The sequence below is a fragment of the Botrytis sinoallii genome (genome assembly GCF_014898435.1).
Source record: "Botrytis sinoallii strain Bc 23 chromosome Unknown BSIN_003, whole genome shotgun sequence".
Classification (NCBI taxonomy): domain Eukaryota; kingdom Fungi; phylum Ascomycota; class Leotiomycetes; order Helotiales; family Sclerotiniaceae; genus Botrytis; species Botrytis sinoallii.
In genome coordinates, this window is record NW_024066030.1 from 892,531 (window position 1) to 920,477 (window position 27,947).

The window sequence follows — 27,947 nt, forward strand, 5'->3', positions numbered from 1 at the left end:
CTACGATTATAAAATTGTTCCGCGGGTACATCAACATTATCCGTGAGTCTAGACTCAAGAAATATCTTGGACCTCTGGACCTGACTTTAGGACAGTAAATGTGCTTTATTTCACACAATCGCATTCTGATATTTATGGGAATTAAGTCTACAAGGTTTACTGAAATGAACTTGGACTACCCTCGAAAGTAGTAGTCTTTTTTTGAGTTTGCTAAAACGAATGCGCAGGAATCAGCCACAAAATCAAATTTGAGTGTCTACCTACGCAAACTAGGTACTGTTTACTGATTTAGCACTCGTCAGCTCGTCCAATATTACCCCCATACAATTAGATTTTATCACGTCGCCGAATTAACGACAAACCTTATGGACAGACTGTAGTTCGGCATGTGCTTGATAAAAGCGGGTCAGCCCTAGCGAATCATTTTAGTTGTCAATTGTGAAGGGGGCCGGAACGATCCCGTGAACTAAGAGTTGGCTTCCGCGCCCGTTTTTTTATTTCTTATTACAACTTCATCGAACGGTACTTGAATAAAGTGTTATTCATTCCTTCGTTCATCCTTCGAAAATTTCGAGGTTTAATGTACGAGAGAGGAATAAAAATCCTGGGAAAATCTTTGAAATGTCACCACGACAAGGAATTATGATCAGGAATATCACCTCGGCAGGTGTGCTCGAGGTATCCCGCCAGTTTTGAACAGGGTTGAAATACGGACGATATGCCTTGAGCTATGAATCGTTGATGTTTGGCTGGGGGAACTCAAAATCTGATCCGAATTGTGGGGATTTTGGATCAAAACCCTGTTCTCGACGGGGGTTTGGGGGAATGCCGGTGCAAAAACACGGAGCCTTTACCAATTCAGATATTCTTGCGTGAAATATGCAACGCTTGGTAATTTGCTATTGATCATTTACACTGGGTAATCATTTTGAGTTTCCAGGGGTCCAAGGTCCAAGAGGGTTCTCAAATTTTCACCAGACATGATTGCTCAGCAAAGGGATGTGCACAAGGCCAGACCATGTCATTAACAGTCGATCTTCTTGAACATCCGTGTCTCCGGGACCCCTTCCCCATGATAATGTGTGGCGTGTGTTTCTAATTCAGAGATGCCTCATTTTCGAGTACGACAATTGAAGCAATACTTGTGTAATGTGCTAATGACATAGATGATGTTAGCAACAAACAAACTTCAAAAGAATAGTAGGATAGAGTTATGACTCGAGTCCCAAATGGCAGGAGCCGAAAGTGATGGCTGCGTTGATCAAAGTTACATTGCAGGAATCTCCCAGCTTATGTTGTATCGCAGGCATCTGGTAACAACCGTGGCACTGTACCTGTCGCGGCCCCTGTAGACGACAAGGGGAAAATAAAATATCCAACACGAAGAGGTCGATGATCGAAACGACATAACAAGGAGTTTCTTCGGAAGCTTGGCGATAGTGATAAGTCCATAATGATTGAGGATCGATCCAAAGAGGTCAAGGTATATACATATATCAGATCCATTGTTCAGATGCAATACGATCGTTGATAAATTTGGAGATTTTGTGGAATATCTTCTAGAAAGTGTATCATCATGCCCACTTTGTGGGTCTACAACTCGACACCAGAGGTTAATTCTCAATCCAATTATCCTTCGATCTTAGGAGCTTCGTTTCCATTGCTTGTGTTGATGCTCATCACTGTCGGCACGAGATTGTATGTCAGAGTTCGTACTGTGCGAGGTATTGGTGCCGATGACTGGGCCGTCTTCATTGCTGCGGTAGGTCTTTCTTCGGATATCTCTGCAATTTATGCTAATTCTTTGTGGATAGATATGTAGTATCATTTACAACGCTTGTACTATTGCTCGTAAGAAGCATCTCAGATAAATTGGTACTATCTAATGATGAAATAGAATCAAGATGGGGATTAGGTCTGCCGTTGGCTCTTAGACCAATAGTCAACTTGAACACATATTCTAGCGTCAGTAATAATCTACGGATGCACGAGAGATTAGCCACTGATAAATGAATAGATTAATTATGCCGGTCGACCTTTCTATATGATGGGCATCTTAGCCTTCAAAGTCTCACTTTGCTTCTCTTATCTTCGCATTCTCTCCAAGGGACAACCAACCTACCGTCTTATAGTGTGGATCGTGATGGCTCTCTGCATTATAGGCCATACAGTCGGGACTCTGGTTCTAATGTTTAACTGCAACCCGGTATATAGAAATCCTCTTTCCCCTTTCCCAATGCATTCTTCCCCCTCCAAAAAATATGCTAATCTGTGAGTCCATCAGATCAAAAAATCATGGAATCCAAAAACTGCAGGAACATGTCTTCCCGTTGGTCCCCTATTTACCGGTCTCGCTATTACGACTATCGTTTTTGATGTCATTATCTTCTTTCTTCCTATCCCATTTCTCTACGGTTTACGAATGGATAAATCCAAAAAATTCGGCATCATTGGCGTTTTCGCCCTCGGTATTCTCACAACGGTGTGTTCTGTTATGCGGATGGCTGAAATTCCCGTTATTGCGACGGGTAGTGGTAATTCCACAATGTTGGTCGTGTGGGGGAACATAGAATTGAATGTCGGAGTATGCCCTCTGCCACCTCTCCTTCTCTTTCCCCTTCAAACAAGAAACATAAAAATGAAAAGAAAAAGTGTATAAAACACAAAACTAACACGAAACAAGATCATCCTAACCTCCATGCCCGTTCTCGCTCCCCTCTTCAAAGTATTTGGCAAAAAACTCGTTTCAACCGGAAAATCCTCCTCAAACCCCTACGCCCACACCGGCTCCCACAATATGCAAATTTTCAGTAACTCGAAAAGTCAGCACCACACCACCACTTCCAATATCAATACTCTCACGAACTCGCGAAAAGAAAGAGCAGCAAGAGCCGCGGCCCGATATCCGGGCGATGTGAGTGATAATGAGAGTCAGGAGACGATTTTAGGAAAAAGTGGAGAGGAGGGGATGATTGCCAGGGAGAGGAGCGTGGATGAGAGGAGTGGGATGGAGAGTTCGGAGAGGGAGAGAGATTTGGAGAGTGCGACGGGAGGCGTACACGGGCAGGGAAAGGAAATAGAAGGAATTATGAGGACGGTGCAGGTGGATATTTCGAGTGAGGCGGCGGATGCGCAAGCGGGGGAGTTTGGGGGACCGAGGAATAGGTGATTGGTCGATTGATTGATTATCGAACCCCACCCCCTTCCTGGCTGTGAAACATTCGTCGCGTTTATGGATAATGTCATACATTCCATTCCTCTCATACTCATATTCGAGAAATGATGCGTTTAGATTCATCTTCTGGCTTCTAAAGCGATATAGCAGGATCTAAACTCATTGATCCATCCACCTATTCAATCAACCCTACTTTCCCACGAAGAAAGAAAGAAATATGACACACAATCACCAATGTTTCCAGATCTCGTTACAAATCCAATTCCATATCCCAGTTCAAATATAATAACGAAAATTACACTCGTTTGATTTCTTTTGTTATTTCTTTTATATAGATGGAGAAGGATTAGTTTGGCGTACAACACCATTTCCAGATAGATAGATGGATGGATAGATAGATAGATAGAGATAGTTATAATGATTTATCGTGCCTCGATGGCGAATTTTGTGTTTTCTTTAATGGGGTTTTGAATGGACTTGAAAATGTGAATGTGGATGTGAATTTACTGTTTTCGGGGGAAGGGGTGTTGTATTTGTTGATTGTTGAGAAGGCTTGGGATGGTGGGCAAAAATAGCGGATGCTATTATAATGTATGAGTTGGGGTTAAATTTTAAATTTTTTTGGTAAATTCGGAGGGTAAATGGAGGATTTAAAAGGTGATATCTTTGGATATTATGCTTTAAGAATATTAGAGATCACTGAATCTAATCCGCTACTCTCTATCCCTCTGCGCAAGTTTCCATTCTCATCCCATCCCATCATGTAAGTCTCCCTTCATCCGTTCATCTACTCATCCTCTCTCAATACTATCAATCTCGTCTCTTTTCCATCCGATCATCTGAAACTTCCTTCCCATCCCATCTCACCGGTTAGTTTTCCCATTGAAAAACTTCCACTGTATCAATCACAGTCCAACTCATCACAACCCCATTCCATGTACCCCCAAAGTCAATTTATACTGCTTCGCCTTTTCCATGGCTCTTTTCAACGATTCCTGATCTTTTTGCAACCGAGCTCGTTCCGCTAATTGAGGTGCCGTTTCGCCTGCGATCTTTCGTAGAGCTTCTTCGTTCTATTTATTTTTTGTTAATTAGGTTCTCGCTTATCATCTTCTGACAAGTTACAACTCTTAACGTCGAATTTCGACACGAAGAAAGAAAAGCAGAAGTTAAGAAAGGAAAGAGAAAGAAACCAAAATCCACCCCCTGAAACTTCTTCGTAATCATATCTGGGCCCAAAGTCCTCAACGGACTCTTCCTCCCCAAAAGATGTCTCTCACAAACCTGATGACAAACATTATCCACAAATCTCACCATACCAATCTGATAATAACTCGCCAACTTATCATGCGTTGTGAATATCGCATCAATCTTCGCATTATGCCCAAACCAACTCTTCACCTGCGTTTTCACAATATCCTTATCTCGTCTCTGAATCTCGTCCAGTCTCGCAGTCATGAGTTTGAATCTGCCTTCGCGCAAATCAGAAAGTTGATACACGTTCCATTTGTTGAGAGTGACAATGAGTCCGGATTTCTCATCGTTGAGTAGTTTATCTAATTCGTGCATGGCGTCATCGTGAACGGCGGTTTTGTCTTCTTCGAGGAGATTTTGGACATTGATTAGAAGAGATTCTTCTTCGCAAATCGCGTGCAAGAGACATCCTACTGATATCCAGATTGCGTTGACTAGTGATTCAATCAGAGCTTTGGTTTGATCTCTCCATACTGGTGTTAGTTCCGACCAAAGACTACGTATGACCGCGCCGTTTACTTCGTCGGCCATTTCTTTGCCGCGATTGGCTTCGATACATCGGCTAATCTCGTTAAAATACTTGTTTCTCAGCACGGCGCGTTCCCATGTTTTCTCGTCAACCGAGTCAAGAGAGAATCCGAGAATTTTACTATTGAAGCGCTGATCGTAAACCGCGGTCATACCATCCCTAAACTCGTCTAGGGTATCACGAACGATTTTCCGAATCTTCACTTCAGGGCAGTTGACGGGTAAACGATCATTATGGCCATCGATAGCATCTCCGGCGTGCAGAGAATACTTCGTCGCGAGGTTGACCAAGCAGTTCAGCTGGCTCTCGGGTGTGATTCGCGGTAGTCCTAGTGCTTCGATCCTCCTTTCGACTCCTTTGAGACGTTCTGCGATCTCCGGAATCAGTTCGGGGATACTGCGTGTCACATGTTCGTTGTGCATTTGTGTCAACGCAACTTTGAGATTTTTGATGCCTAGTTTCCCTTGTCGCTCCAGATCTGTCCAGACTTTTTGACTGAATAATTTTTCCTCCTTCTGATCGCGTATCGTTTGGATTTCTTTGCTGGGGCTGGATTTTCTTTCGGATGGAGAGAGGTTGCGCAGTGCAAACCAGCCGTATTTGAGACACCTGTCGAATTCTGGATCGCTCTCATCGTTCTTGATTGCTCTGAATACCTGCAAGACACTTTGTATCAGTATTTTTCTATCATGGACATTACTATAGAGGTAAATACGTACCCAATCATCGCCCTCTGGTTCTATCTTATCACATTTTGTGATGACTCCAATCACTCGATTTTTCCAATTAGCAATACCTTTGATAATCTGGAACATATCTTGAGTTTCGACATTTGCAGGATGGGCGACAGCTCTGTGAGTGATTAGCAAAAGATTCTAGAGTTTTTTCGACGTTGCTTACAGAACAATACTACGATGATTCAATATGTAGTGATCCACCAATGCTTTGGCCATTTTATGAGCTGGATGAGTTGCTAATGGGCGTTAGAAAGATGATCCAAATCAACTATATTGTTAGGACTTACATGAAACCAATCCGGGAATATCAACAATTGTGATATTGATCTCTCCTGGACCCTTTTTGACAATCTTCAATGTAGCATCACTCAGAAAATTCTTCTTATTCTGGGCAACATTCACCTTTTTTGCCGACTTTCCAGGCTCGACAGAATCTCCCATGATCACTCTCTTCGCCTAACATTCTATTAGTACTCCTACTTTAACGCAAATTTTACAAAAAGATTCAGATCAGAGATGACGCTTTACCTCTGTTATAATATCACAGAAATCGTCCATGTGCGCAACCTTACCTCCCCATCTACCATTGAACTCATCAATACGTGTAGATTGTTTCTCAACCCACTTTTTCTGTACAGTAGTTTGATTTGGCGCATCCAATGCACGAACTGCTTTCGTGATACTGACTTCTAGAGCATCTTCCGATGCTCGTTGTAGGGAAACTTCGGTCGGGAAACGTGTACAGAGGCCGTCATCGACGGGGAAGGAAAGTCGTGTGATAGCTTGGAGAACAGAGCTTTTTCCGGAGCTTTGGTCGCCGATTACAACAAGCTGTATTTCATTCGTTAATATGTAACAAGTTCTGCGCTCGGGAAATGCGATTTTGGAATGTGAAACGGCATGCATACCTGGGGAAGATTGAGAAGCTCATTGATAGCGAACAATTTCTTCAATTCATCAATGAAACCGAGTTTTATCATGGTATCTTCATTTCCTAAATGCTCAGGAACGATTGCCATGGAGAGATTCTCATCGGGCTCAAAATCCATTGCGTCGTCAGAAGAAACGGAAGAACACATCTTTCCTGTATCTTAGATAGAGTATGAGATTTTGAGTAGAGATGGTAAGTTCAAAAAATAACAAGTGTAGTTCAAATCCACGGAGCAAATTTGCAAATTTCGGATGGAATCCTCAAGCTACGAGGTGGAGATATATAAATAGCCATGATCCGATCACCTCCATCTCAATGAGTCCATATAAAGATGAAGTGCTCCAAAGCTTCTTAGATTTCGTCCATTCTTTGCATTGATGATCCATACTTGCACCATAGATTGAGAATCTTCTGGTGTTAGTAAGCATGGAAATGACACCGAAATCAACGAACTTCATTTCATGGCAAGCTTTGGAACAGAATTTGATTCATGAAAATAAATCAGACAATGAACATTCGAATACAAGATCAAGCCAGAAAATTTTCTAAAAGCACGAAAGGGTCAATAAAGAATGTTGAAATCGTCGTACTACGGAAATCCTCACTTGCTACGAATGAAAGCTAGAACTATAAACAATAGATTTAAGTCAATGCTCTAAATGAAGATGTAGTTTTTTTCCTGGTTTGCAAATACTTACATCCCATAATAGCATATCATATCTACCACATTCGAAGATACATCTCGAATATTAAGGATCTCTACATTTCCATTACACTCTAAGAAAATTGGAGAAATCCTCTCATCGCGTAGAATTCTAATTTCCTCATCTCATCAAGAAAGAAAGAATGAAAGAAAGAAAAACACTTCGCATCCAGTCCTTCCAACTTCAACTCAGCAGAAAGATACCAACAGACACGAATTCCATCTGAGTAAATCAGAAGAGAAATGAAGTCCACCATATTCTAAAAACTATAGTAAGCATATACATAAGAACATAGAAATACTCTACCTAGGTATCCTTTTCAGAAACAGCCAAAGAAAAACGAGAGTTAAGGAAAGAATTTCTTTTCGTGATCACTCTTAGTAAAGAGAAATAAGAAGAAGAAAAAAACAACCAGAGAAAATAACAGATATAGCGGAAAAAACGAGAAACAAAAGAGAAGTTTAAATTTGCGCAGGGCATTTATTTTCTCCATAAGCGGCTCTGAATCAAGGAAGTCCCATAAAGCGCTTTTTTAATATTTTAAACCTCTGCGTCACACTTGGGAGTTTAGGGATTTTTATCTCGAAGATGGTTACCAGTTAGAAAAATTTGAAATGAACCAAGGAAATGAATTAATCAGCTATTTCATCGCTTGTATGGAATGTATTCTATCTGCACATATTGAGATTGAGTAGGTATCCAAGTAGGTATCTATAGCATTGGAAGAAATTGGGAAGTGTAGTTAAAGATTAACCACTTTCCTACAAAATGCATTCGTTACAAGCGCATGTGGATTTTTTTTACATACCTACTTAATGATTATATTTATCAAGATGCAGCATCGCCTTCTGCAGAAAGAAGTATAGCTCCTTTGCACACCTCGAATTACAAACTCACACAAGTGCATCCACTCTACCCATTTCATATACCTCCAAAACTCACTCCTCAAGATCCTCAAAAAACAAATTCAAATTCAAATTCAACTACCTCTCCTATCCCCTTCCAACCACCCTCAATCCCACTCTAATCATGCCTCCCCTTAATAACATTCCCCGCCTTCTCCGCCGCCGCAAAATACCGTCAACTGTAAATGCGTCGCTGGAACAAGCGGCATGACACTCGCATCCACGACATTCACCTTCCGTAGCCCATGCACCAACAAATCCATTCCCACACAGCCCCCCCATCCTCTCTTCCCCAACGCACACATCCCAGACGAATGCGCAAAACTCGGCGCGATGGCGCCTACGCTAATCAAGCGATGCGAGAATCTCTTCATCTATGTGAGCAGCGAGACCGGGGAAATTTTCCGTGGGGAGAGTAGGAGAGATGGGGAGAGGAACAGTAAGAGCGGATGTAGCGGGTGCAGGAGGTGAGAATGAGGGAGTAGGTGGGGGAGGAGAAGGCGTAGTAGTTTGTGATTGATTGGGCATGAGGGGAAAGAGGGGGAGAGTGTGATGGTTCTCGGGAGAGAGGGGTTTTTCGACGGCGCCTGCGCCTGCGCCTGGGTGGGGTTAGTAGGTGGTGAGGTTTGTGTTTAGTGAGATTTGTGAGATTTCTAAAATTACTAGGAGAGAAGAAGTTAGGGTACATACCGGGTCCTGTGGTACCAATGGGAATTTCAATCACTGCTGCGTCGGTTCGGGAGAAATGATCGAGGATGTTATCGCGTTGGGCTAGATACCCTTTGAGAAGCGCCGAGCTGTTGAGGTAGTTTGACACATTTTGAGCGCGAGCTTGGTCGATGATTTCCTGGCTTGGGGATATGAGTTGAGAGAGAGAGAGAGAGAGAGAGAGAGAGAGAGAGAGAGGAATAAATGCTGCATCGGGAAAAGTGCCTTGAGTATATGGTCCCTGAAGTGCATTCAGTACGACGTGATAATACATCAAACCGTCAGCAAATAAAGAATATAAATACCAACCGTATGATTCGTGATATATTCCTACCACGCACTCGCATTATATGAAGCATTCATCGCAATCGTCGCATCATTTGGAAACGCCAGATTCGTAACATTCCAGCTGAGATACGTAACCAGATGATCCTGAAAATTTGCCCCTACAGCCGGTTCGTCGAGAAGCACTTGCACTCCCGCAGCTTCGAGTACGTTTCTGGGAACTATTCAACTGAGCTGTAGAAGCTTAGGTGTGTCGATCGCACCGGCTGCGAGGATGACTTCTTTCTTTGCTGATACTATCTGTGTTTAATTTGTCTGGACAGATGTAAATTTCACACCAGTAGCAGTGAGACTGTCATCGAAAAGAATCTTTTCGACTAAATGACCTGGGATAAGGTGGAGATTGGATTGACTAGCAATAGGATCATAATAAACGACACGCGAATGCGAACGAAACCCGGTCTTCGGATCAAGAGTCTGAGGAACCCAATAGAAACCAATCGCATCACCAGATTCCGGTGCATCCGATATCTCGATTCCAAAATCTTCCGCGGCTAGAGTTTGGTTTCTGTCATCGGGGAAGATGAAAGAGGGATAACCGATTTGAATAGTTCCATTCCCATACCCAGAAGCGTTATTCCTGATATCGAAATGTGTTTTAAGCTCTTCCAATGGAGGGGTAAAAGTCGTACTTTTGATGAAGTAGGGATATAGACCTTCCCAACTCCAGGTATCATCTCCGATGAGAGTTCCCCATGCATCGTAGTCTGCTTTGGATCCTCGATCGATAAACATACAATTGTGTAAGGAATTACCTGCTACTACATCAGCGATGTAGATGTTGAACGTTGCTTTTGACAGTGTTTCAACGGGCGCGAAAATATAATCCCAATTCTTTACATCGTTAGGGAAATATTGGAGATCGAGTCTTGGGATTAAGGCGAGAGAGCTGTTCTCTATAACACCATGCTCAATCACCTAGATGATTTCTGTATACAGATTAGCATTGTATACTGGAGTTATACTTGTCGAAAAATCACTAACTAGTCGGATCTTCAGATAATCGATTTGCAACAACTAAGCCACTCGTTCTACCACAGACAATGATATAATCATAGCTCTCCACAAACACAGAATCATCACGCGAATATGACGAAGCGGAAGAAGCTACAAGATTGCAACTGGCGAGTAACAAAAGCTAAACTGAAGTTTGAAGAATTGCAGGTATCATAGTTGAGAATATAGCAGAGGTGGCCACTCCCACAATATGTATAAATTCAAGATAAACTCAAGAAAATCACAATGATTACCATCATTACGAACGAGGATTCATCATAAAGTTCTAACTTGTCGCGACTATGAAAGTGAATACAATAGTAGGTACGTAATATATGTATATCTGCAGTAAGAAAACCTTCCATCTCCATCACTGTCCTTTTTCTCCAATCGTCTCCAACTGAAAAGGATATCAAAATCCCAAAATGCAAAAGTTACAAAAGTGCTCGATATCACAACCCGGCAAAACATGTATAAAATGTAGAAGAGCTTGGCAATTTTGCCTGACCACTTATATCTCCATCATTGCGATTCTTCTCCGTTACGATGACGTGCTCCATAATACAACTCTATATTTGGCGGAGTATTATCTGATATATGTTACAGAATGGTATGCTGACTTTGAGTAACGAATGATGTATATGTATACATATATGTGTATCAGTAGGTAAGCAGTGAGAAAGAATCTCTTTGCACAATCACACCACAATGATAACATGATGAAGTTTCTTAATCATTACCCACCATTCGAGGTCTAGAATCTCGAAACTATTCAAAAGATTTTACATCTTATCGTTACGATGATAAATCATCGTATTTCCCTGAGACGACGGCAATTATATAAATACAGATACATCCAATCATAAGATATCTCTCCAATAAAAAACCACTCCCCAACCAGTAAGACAGACCACCAAAACTCGATTCCCACTCCCTCCACCTCTCAGCCTTACAACACTTTCCACCTCATTCTCCCAAAAAGAAGAAGTACAGGTAGATGGATATCCATTCCCAACTCCAATCACTCGATTGATGCACTCTCCACTCAACCCCCCTCTCACACCTCCTCGCGCTCATCCCACACCCAACACCCTCAAATCCTCGCTTCAAGATTCCCCAAACCCAAGCGGAAACTTCCACTCTGGCTACCTAGGTAACTCGAAAAATCCACACCGCAATCCTTACTCACTCACATACCTCTCCAGAGTCCAAAGTATCAAAACCACAAGCACAAGCACAAGCACAAAGAAAAAAAACAATAAGTGGTAACTAAATACCAAACTCAGTACCTCAATAAGCAAAACAAACAAGCACCCAACCTACCACCCAGCCACTAAAACCAAACCAAATAAAACAAAACAAAACCTTAGAGACAATCGATGCGCTGTCCCGCCACGTGCGCATTGATGTGCGTGGGGGTACAGTACAGTAACCTCACAGTAGAATCCACAAACTCAGAATCCCACTCCATACTCAGTAGGCTCGTGGACGGGCAGAATTAACTAGGTTACATGTGGAGAAGAATATTTTCCCACGAGAAAATAAAATGTAAAATGCAAAATGCAGAATGCAAAATGCAGAATAAAGCATGAACGTACGGGGTTGTGAGACAGAACGGAGCGAAATGTACTGCGTGGGTATTTTACTGAGTGTTTTGTTTGGTTGATTGGAATGAGTGAATGAGTGGATGAGTGGATGAGTGTGTATGTATGTATGTATGTATTATGGACTACTCGTATACAAAGTAGAAATTGGAGGATGGGTGTGTGTGTGTTCTGGAGATATTTATGGGGGTTTAAGAAATAGGATGATTGGGGGGGAGGGGGATTGGTGATTGTTCTATCCTATTCTATTCTACCTTTTCTCATGCGATTTTGATATGTTTGTGGATGGGAGGGGATGGAGAATTGTAAGTGTGTAGGTAGATAGTATGTGTGTATGTAGATAGCGAGGTAGATAGATGTGAGTAGCATCGATATAAGCATCAGTCAGCATCAGCATCAGCCGCGGGACCGGGGTTTATGGGTTTCATGTAATTACTATAGATAGGTAGGGGAGATGTAAATATAATTTTCAACTTATAATTTAATATTTGTTGGAAAAGAAAAGATATCTTTATTATTTATAGAAGTATCTTTAGTTTTTTTCTTCTCAGCTTTAGTAATTAGCTAATTAGTCAATTAGTTAGTATCACGCTAAAAGTGATATCACCAAGAGCATTAAGCTAATTGGGTTTATATAGGCATATTCTCTCGTAACACACCCCCGAGATTGCTAACTAGCTAATTGTAGGCAGTAATCTCCGTACTAGCCTCATTGAGTCATACACAGATCTCCTTCTATTTCCATATAATACCAAATCTAGATTCTCTTCTGATTGAATACAACTAGTATTAGGTTCTCCCTGAATACATCTAATAGGCTGAGCGGAAAATAGTAAAGCAACAAAGCAGAGTCCTCACATTAACTTTAATAGGCCAAGATCAGATAACTAATGTGATTCTGTTGAAATACCCTCTTATAAATGGGCCCACAAAAAACCACTACAAAAGAGTACAGTAAAGTGAAGAATTATGCCACTGCGCTATAAACGCATACCGGGCTCATAACTATCACGCTAAAAGTCATATCACCAAGAGCATTAAGCTAATTGGGTTTATATAGGCATATTCTCTCGTGACAGTTAGTCAGTTAGTTAGTCAATTAGTTAATATTCAAAAAGGATTGAATTTATTTACTCGAGTATTATATAATAAAATTATCATATCTATATATCATTATCATTATACTATATTATTATTATATTTATATTTATTATCTTCTTCTTATCTGATTTTTAATTTAATACGAGAATCGAGATTAATTATAGAAAGAGATCTATCTATAATAACTATAAAGAATATCATAATTCTGATTTTTGAATAGATAGATAAATATTCTACATATTCTAACTTCTCATATTCTCAGACTCTTATATCATTTCCCTCGAGTAATTAGCTATCTGTCTATTAGCTTATCTATCTATCTAATAAATAAATTATAAAATCTTCTTTTAATATATACTAGATATTTATCTAGATATCTATTCATCTAAAATATCTTGTGAAAATCAATATATATATACTGAAACAGTACAACAAATAGAAATATATCGAAATATTAAATAGTTATAATATAATAAATGAATGAAACTAATATATTAGAATTTCAAGATAGAAGGGAGGGAGGAGAGTAAGGGGAATACTAATTTAAGATTTAAGATCTTTGAGATGTAATTGATTAATTGATTAATTAATATATTGATATATATGAATATTATGATTTATAAGACGCTGATTGGTTTGAGATTTATTATGGTTTATGGCTTGTATATCTATCTCCTAGAAAGGGAATGAGTAAATGTTGGATTGTTTAATTATTTGATTACTGGATTGTTTTAGTTGATGGGGAGATGAGGATGGAGAGATAGATTAGTGAGATAGAGGTGAGATAGATACAGATGAAATAGAGATAAAGAATCGAAATCCCAATTGACCGAACCTGAGTACATACATGATATCCATATACATGATATCTACCTACCTACTTACCTAGCTCTCCACATTATATACACCAATCTCCAATCCAGCTACAACTACAACAGATAGATACACAATCAGAGTACCCATCTAGCTAATAAAATAATTCCCCCCAATCCATCCCATCCCACCCAATGAAAACAATCCTCAAAAGATAGAAAAAAAACTACCTAGCTATATCTCATTCTCAATCAGAAAACAAACCCCCCAAAACAAAACTCACTTATCCAGCTTACCTAAACCAGCATCTCGATTTCCATCTCGATTTCCATCCCCTCATCCATCCCCTTATCCATCCCCTTATCCATCCATCCATCCCCAAAACAAGCTCTAAAGACCCAAGACAAAATACAAGCCTTTCACATCCGTTTCATAACCTGTTTTCTCCATCTTCATCATCGACATAAGCATCAACATAAGCATCTAGACCTTCCAGACTAATTCCTTTGCATAAAATGGATAAGATGGATAAGATGTAGAGTATGCAGAGTATGCATAAAAAGTGGATGAGGATATGCTACCTAGGTATATTACCTATCGACCTAGGTATGAATTAACCAATCAAAAATAAGAAGAAAAAATTGATGTACGGAGGAAAAAATGTTGTAGAAATTGGTGAATCAAGATTTTTGGTTGTAAAGTATCTAGGTATATGAATAGGTAGGTAGGTCCTTTGTTATTTTTATTGTTATTATACTAGGTAGTAGGAATGCTGAGGTATGCTGATATGGTTTGGTTTGGTTGGTGTATCAGGTGATCTTTTTAATTACTAGGTAGTACGATAGATAGTAGGTAGGAATTTGAGGGGAATGCAGGTGGTTTTGTTGATTAGAGTGACCTCGGGAGTGAGGGGGAATTTTCAGTCTTTTTATTATGAATGGATAGATAAATGAATGTTTCAAATCACGATTTACAATTCGGATTAAGATATCTACCTAGTATCTATTGATTGACTGTATGTACGAAATGTACGTTGCAAAATTCAGATGATGTGATGTGATGTGATATGTGATGGGATGTTTTTCTAGGAGGTTTGTCTCCGGATCCCGGGGTAGGTGGATAGATACGGTAGGTACTAGGGAGGGAACATGTGAGAGGAGCCGCTTTCATCATTTTTATGGAGGATGGATGGATGGATGGATGGATGGATGGATGGATGGATGGGTGTGAGTTGATTTGATTTTAGTTGGTTTGAATGGAATTGATTGGGATATTGTCGTCATGATTGTTACTGTACTTCGTCATTCATATCTAGGTCGTATGTAGGATGTACAGTTGGAGGAACAATAAACCGGGATTTATGTGTGCAATTAGGAAGATTCGGGATGGGTAATATGGATGTGAGGAGGAGGGAGGGAGGTGGTATATGCAGCCTTGTGGTTAGAGATATTTGATACATACGTATACGGTAAGATGGTGTTGTGAAATGATGGTAAAATCATAAATGGGTAGGGATTTACGAGGGGGGAGTCATGTACATTCATGGAAATTTAGGTAGAGTATATTTCTTCATCATACTTCCCGTGGGTTCCGATGAGGACAGGAAGAGGTGAGGGTTCGGTGATGTATGATGTGTGATGTGATGGAGGGCTGGCTCGGAGGAGAAGATCGGTTTTCAGGTACCATCGAGATGAGATGGATGAAGAGAGTTACTTCCGCGGCTTTGGGGGTGGTACTAGGGAATGGTTTTGGGGGAAGGGTGGGATATGGAGGTTGGATTTGGATGGTCAGGTAGGGTTGTAGGGTGGAGGAATCGGTGAGGGAAGGAAAGGTTCTTCTAGAATATACCTAGTAGGGTTTCGGTGGTGGAGGGAGGATTGGGATTGGGATTAGGATTAGGATTAGGATGTTAGATGTATTATATATTATATTATATATTATATTATATATTATACATTATATAGGATAGATATGGGCAGGGGATATAGGAAGAAGAGGAAAATGTAAACAGAGCAAAATTGAGTTCGTATTCCGATACGAGGACTAGTTCTCTAGATAGAAGCTATCTGCAATCATGATAGATACCTCCGTACCTAGGTAAGCAGGTAGGGTAGATAGCACAAGAGGAGAGCATTGTAAAGAGAGCTTAAATCATGTTTCATATATAATAGTCAGTCATGATATCGTCATCGTCAGTGTACGATACTGTATCAGGTGATGAAGCTTTCAAGATATTGATTGAGTGATTGACTGATGAATTAATTGATACACTAAAACCAACCTGCATACTACGTAGAATACTCGAGTAGCTACTTCCAAGTTACTACTGGTGTACATTTCCATCATACCAACCCAGTCCCTTCACCACACAGCCGACCAACATCTAGAATTTCGGAATTTCTTTCTCTCCCTCCGATGGTTCAATTTTTTCTTCAAAGCTCACACATTAATCCTACTTGAGCTTAGTCAGATGGAGTCTCGTCTTTTTCCTACCAGGCTACCAGGCCACTTCCCCTGTGCCGCTCAATTGAACCGTTGCTTGAATCCACATTATTGGTAACGGGGGCGGAGGAGGACTGGTCATTATTCACACACACATGAACATACTCGTAGACCATTCAAAATCGCAGTTCGAGAAGAGTTTGGGAGAAAGCGGAGCACAGGAGAGAAAGCGAGGCCAAAGAAAGATGTGCGAGTGGTGCGAGTGGAATGAATGAAATGCGAAGGGAAGGGAATGCTTTGATTGAGATGGATCTTAACATTACTCCGTCCGTACAGAAGAAGAGAAAGAAAGAACAGAGAACGTATCTTCCTTTTCCCTTTTTTCACAGATGGAATATATATTCTTCGACCCATTCTTGTTTTCCCATCTTATCCTAATGAGACAATAACTTGCGTGTCTCTCTGCCCCGCTCTGCTCTGCCTTGCTCTGCCCTACCAAATCATATTGTTTATAATCCTACCTGGCTAGATACATTACACACACACACACGCACACACAGACGAAGAAACACAAGCCAAATTCTAACAATAACCCCAAATCACATTTTACCATTTACGCTTCCAATCAATCCAATCCAATCCAATCCCATCTATTCATCCTGGTGTTCTACATAGGTTAGATTACATATACATTTACACACACACACATACACACATACACACACACATACATACTATATACATACATAGCCCTTATTGAAACATTTACGACAACACAACAAACACACCACTCATCACGACCTCAACGACCTCACGACCCCTCTTTACCATTCCCGCAAAACCAAGGAGAAGAAGAAAAAAAAAGCAAAATCAAAAAGACTTTCTTATTGGATTCGATACAGCCATCATTCAGGAAATCTTCTTTGAATGGATGATATGATCTTTCTTAACCCAATCCATCATTTGGCTCGTTAAATTCCATCTCTCTATCCATCCACCCATCCACCCATCCATCCACCCATCCATAAGATTACTCCGTCATTAAAGTTTTGCTGGCAAAGAAAAGTTGGGTTCGGGTACCTCCCCATTCGCTACCTAGTACAGTCCCCTCTAAAATAACGCACTACCTTCTCACTCGTCGTACCTACCCAAAGCTACCCTCTTTAACTTTTCGTTACGTTGTACTCGTACGGCTTCCCCCAAAAATCAAGAAGTAAGTGACAATGGACGACAAATCATACACTCAGAAACCTGCAGAGATGCGAGAAACTCCTTCATCATCACCATTAGATTCAAACATTCCATCACCAACCTCAGATTCAAAACCCTTCGCTTCATCTAGAAGGAACTACGATACATCAACTAAACCTACTGTTAAGAGATTACAAACAAACCGAACATCTTCTGCAACCAATAGTCCAATAGGATCACGCGAATCGTCACCAGTCCGACCTCAACTAAGAAATCCCTCTGCCGTTCGCTCAGGTACCCCTTCGAGATCACGGAAGAATAGCCAAGACATTAGTCCTTCACGCTCCACGAGTAGTCAACATCCACCATCTGCTGCTGCCATCCAACGAGGGTTGTCAGCTCAAAAGCTTCCTACTTTGAATCACGTTGCATCCGAACCTTCGATTAGAGCACCAATACCTCAGAAGCCGCTAGTAACGAGTGAAATCAGAGATGGTCCACGCTGGCCTGTATCCCCGAGAATAAGATCACCTCCTCCCAGACAAAGTAGCCTGCTCTCGCCTCGAAAGACGGAACAAGAAATTCCCGCGATCAATGTGCAAAGAACCTCTCCCACTGCAGAGCAAAGAGCGGAAGGAAAATCTGCGGCCGATAGCGAATCAGAAGAGAACCTGTTAACACCAGGGATGCGAACACCTGCGAGAGGTGTCAGTGGTGGTAGTTCAACGTTAGAAACCGTCCAGGAGATCAGCCAACCCAACACCCCATCTTTCGAACTCGATGGCGCAATCGACACGACCACTCAGGGAAGTCCAACTTTACCAACAGAACAGGACCTAATGGATGGCGCATCGGTTGAGACGTTGAAGAAGCCGACGATTGTGACAAATGAGAGTGGGAGTGAGAGTGGTGGGAAGGGGGATAACAAGATGAAGAGTACTACCCCCACGGCAACTCGAACTGGACCACCCAAATCATTTAGTGGACCAGCAGCAGCGCGAGGCAAACCATCTGGGGAAGGCTCTGCGAAAAACATGACAGTTGAGACGGAGACTGTGAGCTCGATCCCACAAATTGCTCTGGCTACGGGTGCGGGAGGATTGGCTAATGGAAGTTTACGGGCCAAGCAAAGCACTGAGACCATTCGACCTAGGAAGGAAAAGAAGAAGAGTCGAAAGGCCCCATCGGTAACTTCTGGAACGGGTGAGCAATCAATTTCAAGATCCAGATTACTCCATCATTATTCTACAAGATCAATTTCAAGTGCATATTCCGCTCGGTCTCCAGACAGGGCGTGTGGACAAGGACCCTCGCCACGTAAAGGAAGTATGGACTCGACGAGTCCCGAGCGGACGATATCAGAGAGATCTTCGCGTAGACCCAGTTTAAATTTGTATAGTGCTTCCCTTTTGCTAACCAGACAACGTCCAGCTTCTTCCAAGGCAGATATCTTCGAAGCTAAAGTCGCGAGCGCGGTCGACGAAGCGAATTCCTCCGATTCCGAAGAGACCTTTGTGTACGAATCGAATCCACCAGAACAAGAGAGACCTCGTCGATTTCATTCCCGAACTCCTAGTACTACATCCATGGCCAGTCAGATAGATGCAAGAAACGGATTACGCTCAATGATGGATAGTAGCAATCACAGTGTGGCGATGAAGAAGAGTATGAAATTCGCAAACTCTTACAATAGCGCAGGTCAAGAGATGTCAACAGAAGACGACGGAAAGGGCACAGCACGAAGTAATCTAGGCCGAGGGACGGCACATCATCACTTTAGCCGTTGGGGAAGAAATGGGGGAAACGGCCATGCATCTCTCTTCGATAACGAATCACCCTTTCCCAATGCTGCGAAATCCAAATTTGCCGCAAACCCTACTCGACAAGGTTCAAGACCTACGAGTCCGAGAGTGGTAAACACGGCGAGAATGTCCATGGGAGGCAACGTGAACGGCAGGAAGACCTCGCCAATTAGCTCAGGATACGATCTTGATGATGCTGCGGACGATGAAAGAACACCACTGATCCCATCTACTATTCGTTCAACTCGATCAAGTCGCATACGCCGTGGCAATGCCCCATCATCCAGACACATGGAACATCAAAGGAATAACCGCTCATTCATCGCTCGGTTTGCTGGATGCATGTTTGTTTCTCTACTGCTTCTCCTCGTCGCGGCAGGTCTTGTGGCATTCCTATTTGCGACAACCCAACCACTAGCAAATGTGAAAGTATTGGCTTTGAGAAATATCTTGGCTAGCGAACAAGATGTCATTATAGATTTACAGGTTACGGCTCAAAATCCCAACCTGGTTGCTGTCACTATCGATTCTATGGATATGGTTATTTTTGCGAAGTCCAAATATGCAGGTACAGATTCTGAGTGGTGGGCACAGCCGCCCACCAAATTTTCGTGGAGGCGTGGATTCAAACATAGACGAGATGATCCAATCAATGATCCGCCGATGGATGATGATCCAAACACCAATCCGAATTTGGAAATTGGACATATTTACAATTTCGAGAGTCCCTTGATCTTTGAAGGGTCGCCATTCAAACCTACATCATCTGTATCAATAGGTGAGATGCGAATACTGAAACCTGGAAATCAGACAGAGCCACGTGGATCAGAGCGCTGGGGGCGAGTTCTTCAACATGAGTTCGACCTGATCGTCCGAGGCACACTCAAATATACCCTTCCACTCAGCTCAAAAGCCAGGAGTATTGGAGTTGAGGGTCGAGCAACAGTCAAGCCAAATGCTGCTGATCAAGATCCTGACAATGTTCATGTCATCGACGGGACTCATCACTTATTCGATTAGAGGAGTGTGTGACTCCAAATTACAGCACGGGTGGTGCATCAACCACCAAATTTTTCTTTTCTTTATCATACTTTGCTTGCAATTCTGTAAATTGAGCGGTATCATCAGTCAGATTATCAAAACTCAAGCGAAGGCGCTTTTCACGGGGGCTTAAACGGCAGGCACAGGCGATCAATAATTTGCTTTCTTCGCGTTACGCACATAGGATGGACTTTTTCTTCTTCTATTTCTTCCGTTGGATTATATGAAACAAAATCACCTGAACTTAGCGCTTTGAAATTCTTTCGGGATCATGAACATTCCCGATATACTGCGACTAAAAAGTATTAATCAACGAGTTTCCTTTGTCGAGCAGAATACGACAAGCTCTCCTGTTCACCACAGATGAGAAGATATAGTAACTGGCGAAAATATCACATCGTCAATTTTTTTCTCATCTTTCACTATTTTATAGGGGCATTGGGTGGATGGGTTGGGTTTGGTTGGGTGCTTTTTTTTTGGAGGTGGGTGGGGGTGGGGGTGGTTTGCATTTGTCTTTTTTTTTTTCTTTTTTGATTGGGATGGGCGAAAATGAAATGATCATAGATTTCTGTTTGTTCAGTCTTTGTGACATGAAATTCATATAGATGGGATAGGGCCCGGCTTTGGTTTTTGTTTTTGGCTGGGCCTTTCTTGCAGAAGAAATGGATGGGATGGAAGAATTAACGGCTTTTATGATTGTGATTGTGATGGGATGAATGGATGGATGGATGGATAGTGTAGGATGGAGAGGAGAAGTTGGATGAGGGATAGAGGAAGGAAGATAGAGGAATTTGTACGAATGATTTGTGTGGCTATGGTATGGTAATTGATCGATCGATTGATAGATGGGGAGTTGGGGAGGGGGGGGCAGCGGATTTGGAGGAGGAGGGATGGAAAGAAATGGGATGGAATACGGGGAGCGAGGGAGAAGTATGTGGGTGTACTGTAGAGTACGTAGCGAGTGAATGAAAATACAATCAAAATAAATAATTGGGTTTGAGATTGGGATGAGAGTGAGTGAATGTATAATGTGTTGGGTTGGGATGGGATGGATGGAAGAGGATGGGAAGGGATGGGATGGAAGAGGAGAGTAGACTGATAATGCGATAAAGATTACAAGTTATTAGGATTGGGAATGGAATAAAATGAGAAGGTGGGTGGGTAGTGTTTGTCTATTAGTATCTATAGGGAGATCTATATATATATATACATATGTATGTATGTATATGTATGTATGTATATGGTATTTGATAATGGTTGATTGATGGATGGATGGTTGATGGAATAGTTTAATAAGGGTGGGGATGGGAGATGGAGGTGGAGGTGGATAAAAGAAAAGAAGTGAAGTGAGGGGTAGGGGGCTTAGAGGGTTTAAGGGGGAGATTAGAGGGGTTTTAAGGGGGTGTTAGATGGGGGGAGGGGGAGATGGGAGATAGAAAATAGGGATAAAAAATAGGGAATAGAAATAGAAATAGAGATTTTATATAGTATAATATAGATTTTCTGAAAGAAAGAGATTTAAAGAAAAAGAGAATTTTGAAAGGTATAGAGAATATAGAATATAGAATTGAGATGAGAGATAGGAGATAGGAATGAGAATCACGAATAGAAAATAAGAATGAGATAGGGATAAAGATAAAGATAGGGATAGGAATAAGAATAGAGAGATGGAAGATAGGAAAGCGAAAGAATGAATGAATTTTTGTGATATAGATATATGTTTATTTCTATATTATAATTATGACTATGATTACAGTTCATAGAGTTATCTATATTGATAATATATCAAATTTTTGAATTTCGATATGAAATGATTGAGTAATATGAAATTCGAGATTCGAAATGAGTATAATAGGATGAGTGTAGTGGGATGAGTTAGAATATATATATGTGAGATGAGTAGATATCTAGTTTGTGAGATTGTGATTGTGATTGTATTCATATTTGTATTCATATTTGTATTCACATTTGTATTTGTATTTGTATTTGTATTTGTTACATCTCTGAGTATTATATATATACAAATGTAAGATGAGCAGGATATTGAGTTTGTGAAATTGTAATTGTAATGTATTGTATGAGAATGAAAGAAAGAAATTCGAATCTCGAAAGTGTAGTAGTAATATTAGGGGAACCGATACCTAAGCGAGATTTTGAATTTTAAATTTCAGGATTTGATAAGGAGAGTAAAGAGTAATAAATTCGTGAGAGAGTTTAAAGAAATAAGGATACGGAAATACAAATGAAGGAGATTATATGTATATAGATTACCAAATAAGAAATTTCTATACAGAAAGGGAATTTTTATACTTTCCCGCTTGGGGAAAGGAGAGATATATAGATAGATATCGCTAAAAACACATACGCTTCTCGATGAGATTAGGGGATGAATATTACATATCATCTCCAAACTGCGAGGACTCGGAGAAAAACTCTATCGGAGGGTAATCCTATTCGTCGAATAGGGTTAGATGCTTAGGAATAATGTGTGATTATTCTCTGTGCTGGAAAATGAGATTCGAGAAACGGATGGGTTGAGAGGTATGGCTGATGTTGAGATTTTTTGGGGAGTGGGATGGTGTTATGGATTGGATGTTGGGGTTGGTGGTTTATGATTGTTGGGGAGATGGTGAATGCTTGTGTGGAAGGTTTTGGGGGTTTTGTGGTGGGATGTTTGTTTGTGTTGTATTGTGTTGTATTGTATTGTATATCTGGAAATTTTTCCTGAGGATGGATTGAAGTTGGGTGATGGATATGTTGAATATTGATGTTTTGCTATAAGGACCTAGGTAGGTAAGCTATGATATGGCTTGAGTAATCCATCTCTCTGCTAATTGTAGAATGCGAAATCTTGAGCTCGAACATTGGATTACGTGACGTAGGGTGATTTGTATAGAAAGTCGATGATTGGAGTTTTTGGGTAGAATGAAGATACTCTTTTTTATGTGTCTGATAGGTTTGATGGTAATTTAGCATATGATGGGTTGAGCAGGTGTCTCTGTGTGTTATTCTGTGCGATATTGTTGGTGGGGATGTTTGGGAAGAGGGCGAGATGATATGATGTGTATATACGATTGAGAAGAAAAGTCGAGTTGTGTTCTGTTTGGAGAGTTGGTTTGAGAGTTTGGGGATAGGGAATCAGGATAATAATTGAGAGGATTAGAGATTAGTGCGATTTGTATAGTTGGAAATATGAAGGGATTTTTTGTATCGTGAATACAGTGATGAGTGTTGAGAAACAGTCATTGTGTGTTGTGGCTATTGTTACTATTCGTGCTCCTACAAACAATCCCCTGAATATGGTATAGGTTATTGATTGATCAACTATATCATCATTCAAGTTGATAAGGATGTACTTCCAAATACTCCTCTAACGTTGCCAATTTACCACGCGCATTCTCCACAGCCCACACAACTTTCTCCTTAGATCCTAGACCCCAATATCCCAATTCCTCACAGAAGCTAAAATACTCGGCAAACATCTCCGCCGCAAAAGACATACTACTCTTAAAAGCATCCTCGCTGACTTGTTTATAAACGATAATCTTCCCACTCGACTCCGACAATGCCGCGACAATTTCCTCCATTGTGTAAATTTTCACCGCGGCACAGAAAGTTTTCCCCTGATACTTATCTGGCTCCGCGAGAATCGCACCCACGAATTTCCCCGCATCACCCACCGCATCGAGTAGCGGAAACGGCATTTTCAAACTACTATGTCGAGACAAAACCCATGTCCCATCCGCCGCCGCTCGCGGAGCCAGAAAGTCTTGCGCTTGAAAATTCTGCATAAAGGAACCGAGCGAAATGAAAGAACTTTTGATCGCAAGACTCCGGATGTACTGCTCGATCTTGGCTTTTGAATCAAACGCGGTGAATTTGGTGTATTTACCTTTGGAGAGTGAAGATACGTGGGGTAAGGTGCTGAAAATTATATATTGCACTCCCATCTCGATAGCTACGTCGACAATGGTTTTACCGTTGTGGTATTCGATTTCTACTGCGTTGGGACTGAAACCGGGAAGAGTCATGATGAATACGGTATGAACGTTTGCTAATGCTGTGCGGAGCGAATGGGGATCGGTGATGTCGCCGTGAATGAGGGAGATTTTCTCGGCGAGCTTTTGGGATGCAGGGGAGGTGGTGTTGCGGGTTATACCTCGGATGGTATATTGTTGGGATAGAGATGGGTCATTTAACACATTGTGGATGATGGAGCTTCCTTGTTGGCCGTGGCTCCAAAGGACTGCGAGGATTTTGGACATCGTGTCTGAGGTGTGTAGTTTTTGAAAGATAAATTCTTGAAATGATTATTCTGAAGGAAGTTTTATGGGAAACTTGGTGACGGTGTTCAATATTACAGATGCTTTTCGTGCTCTTATAGATGTGTAAGTAACTAGACAAAATCATGCCCTCTAGGCTCTAGCCTCCTTCCAATCCTGAGGTTGGTGTTCTAATTCCAGAAATAGTCTTAGCGTGAAGCGACTCGCTGTTCGCTTTCAAACATGATTGGCTGTTTGTAACTACACCTGGCCATTTAGTGCTTACAGATCACGAAAGTGGATCGGTCATTCTACTTACCAATCCATCTTCACGACAATTAGGTATCGGAAGCTCGCATCTTCGCATCTTCGTTTCTAGTGTATCTCAGGAGTAATCGATAGATAATGACTCCAATTCATAACTTTGATGGAATCTGTTAGTACTCCTGTTCAACGGCAACCCGGAGTCCCTTTGCTAAGGAAATCTCACTCTGGGTGTCGTGACTGTAGAGTTCGTAAAGTGAAGGTAGCGTAATAAATCGAATGTTACAATTTTTGCTAAGATGATTTCTAGTGCGATGAAATAAAGCCCATCTGTTCCAACTGTCGACGACGATATATCAACATTTCCCAATGTGATTGGAGTACGGGTTCCCAAAAGTCCAAAAAATCAGCAGTGCAGCGTTTATCAACGCCCATTATACCTGCACCTAGTTTTAGCATCGAAACATTACCCAAACACCCTAGCAGATACAACAAGCCCATGGCGATCTCTAGAACTCCGCTTAACGTACCATTACAGTACAATAGTGAGTAATCTCATGCCCGGCTGCCTAGGCGCTCCACACGCGCATGGCAACACACCATTCCGCAGCTCTCTTTCGATTCCGAAATCGTGCTCAATCCCATGCTCGCGCTCTCGGCACTCCATCTGCATACATATACACCCCATGATTCTCTTCTAAGCACTGCATTAAGACGTTATCTCGATCGTACACTTGTGAATCATCGGCAAGCTCTTTCAGAAGGCGAAGAACTCTCAGAACAGCTTTGGCTTTCGGCGATTTTGTTGTGTCATGTTTATTGGTTGCTTTCGCGACAGAAACAGAAAGATGAAGAGTATGAGGTACCGGTTCAAGCGATCAGGATGTTGGAGGGTGTGAATGTAGTGTTTAAGCAGAAGAGAAGATTGTTGGATGGGGACATTGTGTTGGAGAGGTGAGGGTAATAGGTCTGGGCTAAAGAGGAGGGATGAAACGGAAATAATGATGCCATCAGGGTTCGATACCAGTATTCCCTCTTAAGTATTTGACGTTTATAGGACAAGAAACTGAAAAGAATATCCAGGGTTACCCCTAGTCTATTCTGCTCTCTGTCTGTTAATAGTATCACAAGCGTTTTATCACAAGTCTTCCATGGTTTTACTGATCTCAAGATAGTATTGGAGTGCTTTCCAGTATAAGATAAGTCTACCTATTGGAGAATTAAGCTCTTGAAATTCTTCGCACAACACAACATATTTTCTGCACCTCCTTCAGTAATCAAACCCAAGTTAAGCCATCTTCAGAATCACCACATTCACTCTTCCCAAACTTCCATTAGAACGGTTTCCAATCGCTAACTTCTATATGATAACTCCCTCCAATCTCATGATCCTGAACTTGGAAGTCATTGCTCCCGCTGTAAGGATCACGCCAAAACAATTTACAGATCTTGGTTTGTCCATCATAGAGTTCAATAGAGCCTTCTATACCATCCATCGAACCGAATTTTTCACAGGCGGAAATTTCGAGGGCGCGATTGGGCGGAACACTGGGATACGATGACTCTCACCTGTACGTGGTGTATCCTACGAACCTTTGATTATGCGATTGGAGAGCTAAGTAGAGTCAGCTGGAGCTGGGTGGTGGTTGTACACTAATCGGAGGCTGTATTAGAAGCAAAAGTATATATAGCTGATCATCAAAAAGTGATTGCAAAGATACTCGGAATAGAGGATTACCAGTAAAAACGGAGATAAAAACTATTTGATAATGGAAGGGAGATAAGAGTGGGATTGATATGGAACTATGTCTTTACAAATCTATATAGAGAGTAGAGTCAAAGTATATTGTAACAAAGTATCTACAAAGTGAAACTAGCCCTTAAAATAGTGAATAATAAAGCTTTTATAATATAGCTGAGTTTGATTAAAGCCTATATTAGAAGCAAAGCTAATATTCTTAACTTAACAAACAAAAATTAATAGAATATCTTTGGAATACTAGTATACAGAGTTTTTATAATCCAATAATACATACAATCTATGGATATACTGAATCGGATATTTATAAATAATAGGGGAATAGTAGGAAGTATATAAAGACTAGAATAATATCTACTAGAGCTGGTAGAAGTATATATAAAATAGGAGAAGGGATGTTTTTAGCATTTTATTTTCAAGTATGCGGGAGTGATATAGCGGTGAAGGAACTCCAATATAGAAAGGACGCTTTTAGTAAGTCATATTCGATAATACTCAATCGATATTATAGTAATGGAGAATCTCAGATAGAGACTAATTCTATGATATATATATACAATATACTTTTAATACTCTACTTTCGATTATAAACTATATATTGGGGGAAATGGATTTTATAAGCAGAGCTTTGATTAATGGGTTAGAAATATTATGGAAAAGCTATCTGACTAGGGATCTGAAATAGCAAGCCTGCAAAATATAATCGATTTTGTTATATAGGAAAGATTTGGTAAGGTAATACAAAACGATTACTAGTTGTAAGGTATAGTATATAATGATAGCAATAGTGATACTATCTATATAGCTTAAAAGGACGGATATGTGTATCAGTCTATAATCGGATACTATAGGGCAGAGGGTATGATGGAGGTATTAGATAAACTTAAGGAGTAAATAGAAATAAAGATGTGAAGGAATGGTTTTAGTTTTAACTGGAATTTCTAAAGGTAATCATATAATAGGTGGTTTAATGTAATCAGAAGATTCTATAGAAGCCTAGTACTAGTGGCTTTATTACAAGTGAGCCGGGAAAGCGTTTGTAGGTGTAGCGAATCTACTTTGTATTATAATATGTTCTAGAAAGTAGTTATAATATAATTCATTTCTGCCTATCACTCCAAAACCATAATGGGAAGGATACAAGCAATCCAAGAAATGGGAATGGCCTAGTCTTTCACAAATCGAATTAAGTAATGCTTGCTCAGCCAAAATCTAAGGAAAAACCCCTGGCCTAGATGGAATTACTTAGGAGATTATTATAAAAGCATACAAAGCAATTCCACAGATCTTTTTCAATCTATTCAGCAATCTAATCAATTTAGGATATTACCCACAATGCTGGAAATAAGTCATTGGAGCGATTCTAAAGAAACCTTTAAAAACC

At 40.8% G+C, this 27,947-nt stretch overlaps 6 protein-coding genes across 6 annotated transcripts; 3 read left to right on the forward strand and 3 right to left on the reverse strand.

Moving 5' to 3' along the window:
• Positions 1-1,178: 1,178 nt before the first annotated feature.
• Positions 1,179-3,623, forward strand: EAF02_002033 (uncharacterized protein). The gene is made up of 6 exons (XM_038898081.1): positions 1,179-1,762; positions 1,815-1,851; positions 1,898-1,965; positions 2,018-2,206; positions 2,285-2,584; positions 2,684-3,623. Exons 1-6 carry the CDS (start codon positions 1,577-1,579, stop codon positions 3,167-3,169), a joined length of 1,266 nt encoding a protein of 421 aa, XP_038761773.1. The 5' UTR covers positions 1,179-1,576; the 3' UTR covers positions 3,170-3,623.
• Positions 3,624-4,095: 472 nt separating this feature from the next.
• On the reverse strand, positions 4,096-7,084 carry EAF02_002034 (uncharacterized protein; the record flags this gene model as incomplete). The annotated part of the gene is made up of 8 exons (XM_038898082.1): positions 4,096-4,248; positions 4,379-5,614; positions 5,678-5,810; positions 5,859-5,931; positions 5,983-6,151; positions 6,224-6,526; positions 6,604-6,779; positions 7,015-7,084. 8 exons carry the CDS (start codon positions 7,082-7,084, stop codon positions 4,096-4,098), a joined length of 2,313 nt encoding a protein of 770 aa, XP_038761774.1.
• A 1,496-nt stretch (positions 7,085-8,580) lies between these two features.
• On the reverse strand, positions 8,581-10,023 carry EAF02_002035 (uncharacterized protein; the record flags this gene model as incomplete). The annotated part of the gene is made up of 4 exons (XM_038898083.1): positions 8,581-8,834; positions 8,926-9,086; positions 9,278-9,449; positions 9,567-10,023. 4 exons carry the CDS (start codon positions 10,021-10,023, stop codon positions 8,581-8,583), a joined length of 1,044 nt encoding a protein of 347 aa, XP_038761775.1.
• A 6,968-nt stretch (positions 10,024-16,991) lies between these two features.
• On the forward strand, positions 16,992-20,767 carry EAF02_002036 (uncharacterized protein). Its single transcript, XM_038898084.1, has 2 exons — positions 16,992-18,638; positions 18,867-20,767. Exons 1-2 carry the CDS (start codon positions 17,468-17,470, stop codon positions 20,255-20,257), a joined length of 2,562 nt encoding a protein of 853 aa, XP_038761776.1. The 5' UTR covers positions 16,992-17,467; the 3' UTR covers positions 20,258-20,767.
• Positions 20,768-23,610: 2,843 nt separating this feature from the next.
• On the reverse strand, positions 23,611-24,543 carry EAF02_002037 (uncharacterized protein; the record flags this gene model as incomplete). The annotated part of the gene is made up of 1 exon (XM_038898085.1): positions 23,611-24,543. One exon carries the CDS (start codon positions 24,541-24,543, stop codon positions 23,611-23,613), a length of 933 nt encoding a protein of 310 aa, XP_038761777.1.
• A 904-nt stretch (positions 24,544-25,447) lies between these two features.
• Positions 25,448-25,762, forward strand: EAF02_002038 (uncharacterized protein; the record flags this gene model as incomplete). The annotated part of the gene is made up of 1 exon (XM_038898086.1): positions 25,448-25,762. One exon carries the CDS (start codon positions 25,448-25,450, stop codon positions 25,760-25,762), a length of 315 nt encoding a protein of 104 aa, XP_038761778.1.
• Positions 25,763-27,947: the final 2,185 nt, after the last annotated feature.